At 37.3% G+C, this 9,216-nt stretch overlaps 1 protein-coding gene across 1 annotated transcript; it reads right to left on the bottom strand.

Moving 5' to 3' along the window:
* Positions 1–4,302: 4,302 nt before the first annotated feature.
* On the bottom strand, positions 4,303–6,351 carry tmem141 (transmembrane protein 141). Its single transcript, XM_038734571.1, has 5 exons — positions 6,173–6,351; positions 5,902–5,968; positions 5,255–5,338; positions 5,028–5,138; positions 4,303–4,871 (listed from the first exon to the last, which is right to left on the bottom strand). Exons 1-5 carry the CDS (start codon positions 6,224–6,226, stop codon positions 4,810–4,812), a joined length of 378 nt encoding a protein of 125 aa, XP_038590499.1. The 5' UTR covers positions 6,227–6,351; the 3' UTR covers positions 4,303–4,809.
* Positions 6,352–9,216: the final 2,865 nt, after the last annotated feature.

Genomic DNA, 9,216 nt, shown 5'->3' with positions numbered 1-9,216 from the left:
TTCTGCCGAGGACCGCCCTTCAAACGGCTGTGCGCGAGCGCCCCGGGACCAGTCATTGGCCGCGGTGTGAATGAGCTCGGCGCTCATTGGTGCAGGCCTTAGGTATGCTCCAGTTTGAGTTGTGCTTTTGTTATTACTAATGCTGAGTCGTTATTCATAAAGCCTGGATATGAACACCCCCCCTCCACATTACCAGAAAGCGCTGAGTAAACTATCACCTTACAGTCATAAAGAATCCTTTTGTTTTACACATAGACTAGTTCCACATCATTAAATAACCTTTTCACTTTATCATTTATTTGCAATCTGAATGGAAAACGCCATTTTAATGAGTAAACATTCAGCCATTTCTGTTATTTAGCCTATATGTCTCAAAACTACAATTAATGTTCACTGAGGAATTTTACTCCTTGAATAATAGATTTAATTAAATGATTCAACTTTACCCATATACAGGAGTCTGGCAGATGTAACATAGTCTAACAGGCTATAATATAGGCCATTAATAAAAAGCTATATTATTGGAAAGTGTATGAACCATGTTTCTAACAATATAATGCAATGTAAAAAAAAAACACCTCTCAGGAATTCTCTTGCAAACAAGAAGGTCCACAAATGTTAATAAAACTTGTTGTTTCATTAGATTATACAAGTGTTCATGGATCCACTGCTGCTATTTTTATAGAGGTGCAGTGCATTTAATGGAGAATTGTACATCATGTTCATTATTTTATATGCATCCTTGCTTTTGAGCCGATCTTTCATATTCTTTGACTAGAATTTAAAGTCATTTGGCTCAAATGGCTTATATTTCCCATTTTATGTATTTAACAGTGGGGGGTTTACCAAATAAAGAACCACTGGTTTGTAACAAATAAAAATTAAAGCATAAAATAGGCCAGTCATTTTTTATTTATTTGCACTTTACAGAATAGCCCTAACCCCTAAACAAGGATACTAGACAACAATGACAACAAATCCTATCTCAATAAAGTGTTAACTGTGTTTCTTCCCTCAGTTGGCCTTTCCATCATTCATCAGTTTTGATATTATGTAATGTGATGTAGCCTACATCAAGGTTTTTGCTCAGTCGGGCTGGAAAGCTGCATTCTTGCACACAACTTAAATCCAACTTTCACAGAGTTGAAACACAAATCGCAACCATTTATTTCTGGCACTTCAGGGACACTTGTTTTGTTTCTCTGTCTATAGCGGTGAGTCAAGCAGAGAAACTTGCACAGACCCATGTTTATCTCTGACCTGCCTAGACTTGAACTCCCATCCCGTCAAACATACTGTCACAAAGGACTGCCTGTAACCGCCTAATGCATGGAATTCAGTTATTTTTCCTGTCAGACCAGGTACTGAATACACATAAATTCCCTATTACGTTTATCAAATGCGCTGTGCATTTTTCTTAATGAGAAAAGCATTTGAAAGAGAGGACACACAATCAATAAATTCCCTCACAACAAACACGTGTCAGTCAATAACACACCAGTTGTTCTTGTTAACAAAGTCATTTGTGGGAATTGATTATGTCTCTAGGCTAGAGAGTTGGGCCAAATAGATCAGATGTTCAATGTTGTTTCATAATATTGATTTAGATCATGGTTTGCTTTTTCCACTTTGAGGCTGAGATAAAAATGTAGTAAATTGTGTTTGTTTGTTTGTTTGGGAGTGGTTTTGACTTGCATTTCAGGCTCGATTATTATATAACCACAGAAAGACCATGAGTGAAAAAAAGAGGAGAAAGAGACATTCAACACTGTCCAGTTGCAGCTCATCTCTCGACTCACACAGTCAGACAAGTGCATGCTCACTCCTGGTCTCCTCATCTCTCATTCTCATGTTATCACGCACATGCACTGCTGCACAGGGCAGTCAAACACTCACACACACACACACTCTGTAGGCTTTATAAACCATGCCACTGGTTGCCAAGCGTGCCAAAAGGCCAGTCCATACCGCTGTTTTTTTTAGTTATTGGACGTGTACTGATCCTCATCTCCACTGGCCAGTCAGTCGTCCAGTGTAACACACTTAGGTACACATGCAGTCTTTTCTCTCATTATCTCCTGTTTGCTCTCTGTTTCTCTAAAGTCTTTTCCTTCAGCAGCATCAGTGTGCATGTGACAAAGGATTTGAGGGCTTATTCAATTCATGAAGCCTTTTTTTTAGACGGAGAGAGACACAGAAAGAGGATTCCAAACCTGCAAATCTTGGAGGTGTTAAATCAGATTTGAATTACAGTGGGAGGACGAGAGCGACGGGATGCAAGAGTGGGGGTGGATTCAGACTGCACAAAGATGTTGAAGGAAAAAGGAACATTAAAACGAAGCCAAGATCTTCCCTTATTCAGATTTCCTTTACTATGGGGATCACCAATCCATACATTTTGTCTTTTACAACCACTGTAAAAATGGTAATCACTGCAGAATTTGTGGACTTTTCTTTGGCTTGTGACTCAAAGGCCTGGACTTTGGCCGTTTCATTCACTCGAGGTGTTAAAGCATGCTTGAAAGACTTGATTGTTTCAATGGCCTGCACTGCATGGTGCAGAATTTATGTTGCTAACACCTTATTGTACAAACTAGTTCAGCTATGCAAATGAAGTGGAGTCAGAGTGTGGTTTAAGGAAAGCAGAATGTAATAACAATCACATTTTTCTTTAGTGGACATGTTTACCAAGACAAAAAGACTGAGCCTAAATGTCATGAGAGGATGTTCGCACATTTGAAAATGAAAGATCTCATTTACATGCATTTAGAGACATGTTCAGCACTACTGCCAGCAGTTGCAGATTTGAATCAAAAGAAAGACCAAGTGTCCCCAGCTCTTAAGGATCTGGACAGAGATATTAAAGGAACTTATCCTCTACTCAATATTCAACTATTTAAATGTATACAGCTGATACCATCTATCTTTATAAAGTGGGAGAGTGCTGCACCTGGATAAGCTCATAGTGTGTTGTGTCTTCTAACAGATATAAGGTGGCAGGTTTAAATTCAAAATGGTAGTACCTTTGAATCTGGGTACTTGCCAAAGCAGGATTAGCTCTACTCCCATTTGTGCCACATATAAAGCTGGGTATTGTGTGTGTGTTATTTTCTTATTTTCAACACTCATATATGCAATTCCAATGAAGCACCTTGCCATCTTGCAGCATTGCTGCTATACATAACAGTAGTAGGCATTGTATTTATAAAAATGTAGTTTTTTAGTTTAGCAGCAATGAGTTTATTTATTTAGGTTTTCACCGTTACTTATCTACCTCAAAGTGGCCTTATGTTGCTTGTATTTGTGATTTGGCTGCTATAAAAGTGCAATATGCCCTAGATATTAATTAATTACTCCACCTGTCTATCAATCTTTTTTTAATTTTGTTGATTAATTTCCTTAGTCAAAACCAATAAAGGTGTCTTAGGCATCCAGTATAGCATGGGACAAGTCATGTACAGTTTGTCCTACTATTTCCTGTCCTGAAGATACGATAATAATTTTGACACATCTTTGTAACTTTGGCGTATTTCTTTGATATTTTTACTTCGCATTTATGATGATTTTGGGCTAGAGGTGCTGGGCAAGAGGTCCACTCTGACAGCTGCACAGTACCTGGTACATTGTAATATTTTCCCCTCTCAGTTTAGTTAAAAACATGATCATATGGGTGTCTTTGTGTCCGTGGGGAAGACAGATGAATGTTATGTTTTTGTACTCTGAATACAATAAAAAATATATACAACAAAGAGTGGGATTGTGAATGTTTTTACACATTAATAAAGCAAACCTTTCAAAATCCTTCGCAGGATGGAGGTCGATCTAAAATTTCCCACTGGAGAACAGAGTTAAAATGACAGAAACATGCCACTTTTACTCACTTATTCTCTCCTCCTCTCAGTTCTTATTTTTGTAAAAATGCAGCAACAATTTCTTTATTAAAAAAAATACAAAGCCTGAATTTGCAATGCCTTCAAGATTTCCTCTTACATCTTTTAATCCTCCTAACCTATTGCTTGTGCTGTCATTCTAAATTAGCACCTAACCTCATGGAGTGGATGTTTTTGCACGAATGCCAAATTGATATAAATCCGAACAGGATTAATATTTGGTCATCCTGAGGTATTGCAGGGTTCATAACAGCATCACTGAACAGAAAAAGGACGACTGAACATGCAGTGGCTTAAAGCAACAGCAGTAAATGATTTTATGTGCATTGCACTGCAGCTAATAATGTTTATATATTTAAAACGATGAATGATTACACAATGATTTGTTCCACGTAATTCAAGACACGGATAATTAAAATGATCAATGTTTAATTTAGATCATACACTTGCAAACAGAAACTAGTCATATACTAGTTTGGTTGAGGCACCAGTAACACACAGCTCTGTTGTCCCATAGGATGTATTGTGACAACTAGTGGCTGGTTCTGGCAGTGCAGCGTTAATTCCTGTTGCATGTCAAACAAATGCATCCAAATAATAATACCGGATCACAGGCTTAACAGGGGATTCTTCTGAAAAACCCAAACTAATTCCTGAACTCTGATTCAGGAAACTCGTCTGTTTATCCACACAGTAAAGCAGTTATGAAATTCAAAAGCTCCACAAACTCTGCAACAGAAAAATTGACACTTCATTCATGTAGAAGGTAAAATAAAAACAAGGTTATGTACAGTACGTACTACCTCACACTCTCTATATAGTTAATAAACAGCTTATCTGAATATCACTCAACCATAGTACATTCTCTGAAAAGGTGCAGTTATATACAGTAGATGCAAAAATGTGTTTAAAACTATGTTCATTCCATCACATCGCCATATTTTGTCTTCTCAGGTCCTTTTGATTCCTCTGGTTTAGACACTGAAAGACAAACAGACACAGGCAAACATACAGCATAAAACTGTCAGAAGAGAGCTGATCGAAAAAGACAGCCACTACCACAAAACACTCTCATTATCATTTCAGTCTGAGCCATGAGGGATGGCGAGCAGGTCTGCAGCCACACGCTGCACTCACCCTGCGGTGACGATCTGTCCGGGACTTTGCCTGTTTCTAGCAACAACCAAAGGTCTGAGCATTTCTGCGTTTCCCAGCGAGTCACTACATAACTTCCCACTGACGACGCCACTGAGAGAGGAGAGAGAGGAAGAGATGTAAGCTGAGAGGAAGTACGGTTCGCTAGAGAGCAAATATTTGTTGATGTCTTGTGTGTTACTATTTAAAGCCCACATTTTATTTCTCACCTATTGAAATGAGTAGGTTCCACTGAAGAGGATAAGGAAGCTTCCTCTGAAGAACCTTCTGAATAGCAAATAAACCAGCAGCACCTGTAGAAGCAACACAAGACATCTCAATGGCACGTCTAACAGACATGATGAACATTCAAACTTCGTATACAGGTGGATTATGACAGCAATGACAGTGTCCACCAACGATAACAGTCAGGATGGTTAAAACAGTAGGACAAATATTTATTTAATGGCCTTCTTCCAATGTCAATATACTGTATATAAATAACTGTTTAGGTAGGATATGAGAAATCACAGATCACTGTGAAGTTCATAGAAGTCAAACCAAGCTGTCATTTTCAGCTGCCAGGTTTATTTATACCAAAAACATACAAGATATTGCTCCCTCTTGTGGTATACATAGTACAAAGTAATGTTTTGTCTAGTTTCACTGGTCCTCATGTAAGTGTTTGGTATAGACATGTAACAATTTGACTCAGTTAAATTTAATGATATATAAATTTGTTTGTTCAGGGACCGAAAAGTGAAAGAATCTCATATAATGTTTTGCATAGTGATGATAATCGAATAAAACACGAAAATACACAGTATTGTCTAGTGTTTTTTTAACTGTGTTGTAAATAACACATTAGTCTACTTACCAAGTACAAAGCTCCCAGTCCCCTTCATGAAGGCGTGAGACTGACAGGCAGCATAACTTCCTAAACCCTGAAAGTGAGGAAACCACAGCAGCTTTCACCACACAGTTGACCCTCTTAAAACATTTCTATGCTATTTCCCGTATATTACACAGGTTTTAATCATAGACTGTATATAAAAAGGTTTTAATATATGCAGCAGCTAGTTCATTTTGACCTCCAGAGATCAACAGACTGCAATGATTTTTCTTTTAAAGGTAAAAACAAAAATCACCGGGTGTTTTTCTGCCAGCGCATCGTCCACTTTGGTAAGACCGATATTGACCATTTTGTTGGCTTTTGTGAAGGTAGAGGTTCAATTCTTAGGTAAAAAATAACACTAGCTCCCGGCTCATGCTGAGGGTGTATATATAACCATAGACAAAAAAAGTACATAACCCATGTTTTAAAACTTCCGTGCTACAAACGAACCAAGAAATACCGAAAATGAGAGGAACAGCAGTTTGTGTAAAACACTAGCGACGCCAGATGGAGGGGAGGTGGTACTGCAGAGGAAGACAGCTTGTGCTGGTCACAAAAATCCTGATTATTATAAATTAAAAAGGCATCTCACAAAAAACAAACAAATCAGTGACAACTAAAATTAAATTAGATCAACGAGAAAATAAATAATTAAGAAACCGTATAACAAACAAAAATAATACTGTTAATAATTATATTATATAACTACTGTTATTGTCAGAATAATTAATTAAAATACTGTTATTCCAGCATACAACATTCTACTAAAGTAAAGGTAGCATCTAAATATACTTAAAACATCAAAAGTTTAAAAAAAAGAAAAAGAAAAGTGGGGCTCATTTTAATGACTTTACACTGCTGTGGATTTTAATAGTTTTTTCTTAACCTATAATAAAACAATTTGTTTATTATATTTTTATACTATTAATCTAAAACTGCAAGCTTACTACTAACAAATATTATAAGTATTTAAATATAAATATAAATATTTTTCAAATAAATGTAGTATAGTGAAAAGTAGGCTACAACATTTCCCTCTGAAATGTAGTGCAGTAGTAATATAAAGTAGCAGAAAATACCTGAAAATTGGAATTAAGTATTATACCTCACTGTACTTTCCACCACTGCTTACAGGCTACAAATGATAGCCACTTGGAGAGAGAAGGTCATAATATCTAAAATGTAAGTCATGTGGCTCCTCAATGTAACGTATGTTGTTAAAATTCAGCACACAATGTAAATGTTACATTTTTTGGAAAAAAGGGTACAGATACTGACATTAACACAAACTGAAATGTCTAGACTTGTAGTTAGAGCCGTTGTGTTTTATCTGACAATAATTGTGATCTGTCTGACCACAGACTGGGAACCACTAGCATTGACTATAAAATATAAATTTATTCAGAGGGACAGAAATTAAGTGCGGCACGGTGGTGCAGTAGTTAGCAAGAAGGTTGTGGGTGCATTTTCTCCCCGTTTCTGCGTGGGTTCTCTCCGGGTGCTCCGGCTTCCTCCCACCATCCAAAGACATGCGGCCTAGGTTGATTGGTGACCCTAAATTGTCCTTAGGTGTGAGTGGTTGTTTGTCTATGTGTGGCCCTGCGATGGACTGGCGACCTGTCCAGGGTGTACCCTGCCTTTCGCCCGATGTCAGCTGGGATTGGCTCAAGCCCTCCGCGACCCTGTACGCAGGATAAGCGGTTGACGATGGATGGATGGATGGATGGATGGATGGACAGAAATTAAATGTTCAGAGATTCAGATCAACAAAAGTTATGACTCCTTCTTCTTCCAAACATGGAAAACAAAATGTCAGTCACCAAAACTACCTATTATTGTCATTATTGATCATTTCCACACATCACACTTTGAATCTGGTGCTTCTAATATTGTATTGCTCGTCTTTAGCCACTAAGCAAGGATATCTATTTTGTGTTACTGTGCAAATTAATATAAACTGTTAACGTACAGGAGCATTAAGTCTAAAGTTTAAGATGGTGCTTAAATAAAGCCATCACAGTAACCCATCTTTGTGTCTGTTACATGCTATGTGTGACCTCAGGCCTGCCACAACAGCACAGCCTTCTGACCCTCTGTGACCCCGTCTGATGAACTTTGACACCACAGTGACCTCAATGAGCGGGAAGAAGGAGAGGCAGATGGAGAGAAATCACCTACTGCTGAGACACAAGTAACAACACAGAGGCTTAAGTTACGGGACAGCTACAGCAGAGCAGCTGGGCATACAAAGCAGAAAGAAGAAGGAATAGACTGGAGACACAAGTGATAAAGCCACAGAGTTTAGCTTAGTATGTTTGAAAACAAGGACTACATCAACATGGTCTAAAACAGCTCTGAGAAAGTCTGATACTTTATTTTTAATTCATTATTATAACTTATTAACATTGCGTAGAAATAACAAATTAACAAGAAAAACTAGTTTTTAGTATTAATGGTGGTTATCTATCAGCAGCAAGGTGTGAGAAATTATAAGGTTCCTCACAGGCCTCTGGACTTTATCAAGATTTCCATTAGGTACCATGATGGGGATTTGGTTGGAGCACTAAAGTACCAATCCACAATCTGGATGTTAAATCAGTTTTAACAGCAGTGAATATCAACATTTACATCTTTAAGAACAATGTGCAGTTCACCATCAAATCAGTGAGTGGGGCTGGGTTGGGTGGAGGAAATGTTTTAGTGTAAGCAGGAGATCAAATATCAGGACTCCAGCATCGTATAAATTACCCCTTTGGCTGCATCTTCCAATCCAAACCTCATCTATGCAAAGATACAACCGTTAAAGGATGTAAAACCACTTTACACAAAAATGGGAGGACATAACTAGGGTTACAACTAAAGATTTTTTTTTTTTAAATCTTTTGATAATTTCTTTCAAAATATATAGTTTGACAAAACACCAGAAAATTATGAAATCAAGATATTTAATTTACAGTTATATAAAACAGAGAATGTTCAGATTTGAGAAGCTTGAACCAGCAAATGTTTTACTTGATAATCACTTTATTAATCTCTAATGAAAATTGTTGTTGATTTATTCTCTATCGATGCTTAATGATTTACTCTTCTTTTCAGGGACAGACTTAACATTTATGGGCAATTTTCTGAATCCTTGGGTGGATCTTTAAAATATTTGTAACATACCCATGAGAAGTCCAGCACCGGTGGGATATACAGTAAAAAAATAACTGTAACCACCCCAATTCAGCATTTATAGCTATATAAACATTTAATAAATGACTTATACTACACTCAAATGGAATTGTAAGCAAATAT

This window comes from Micropterus salmoides, unplaced genomic scaffold (assembly GCF_014851395.1).
Source record: "Micropterus salmoides isolate LMB-PRFRI ecotype aquatic unplaced genomic scaffold, ASM1485139v1 Ms_hic_scaffold_20, whole genome shotgun sequence".
Taxonomy (NCBI): domain Eukaryota; kingdom Metazoa; phylum Chordata; class Actinopteri; order Centrarchiformes; family Centrarchidae; genus Micropterus; species Micropterus salmoides.
This window is presented reverse-complemented; position numbering and strand designations above follow the sequence as displayed.

Bases quoted from the DNA above. Each gene is read 5' to 3' on its own strand.
- tmem141 (XM_038734571.1), bottom strand. From the start codon at position 6,226: ATGGTCAATATCGGTCTTACCAAAGTGGACGATGCGCTGGCAGAAAAA. The intron at 5,139-5,254 runs GTGAGAAATAAA...CTCCTCTCTCAG, and splicing joins GAACCTACTCATTTCAATAG to TGGCGTCGTCAGTGGGAAGT. The intron at 4,872-5,027 runs GTGAGTGCAGCG...TTTGTCTTTCAG, and splicing joins GGACAGATCGTCACCGCAGG to TGTCTAAACCAGAGGAATCA.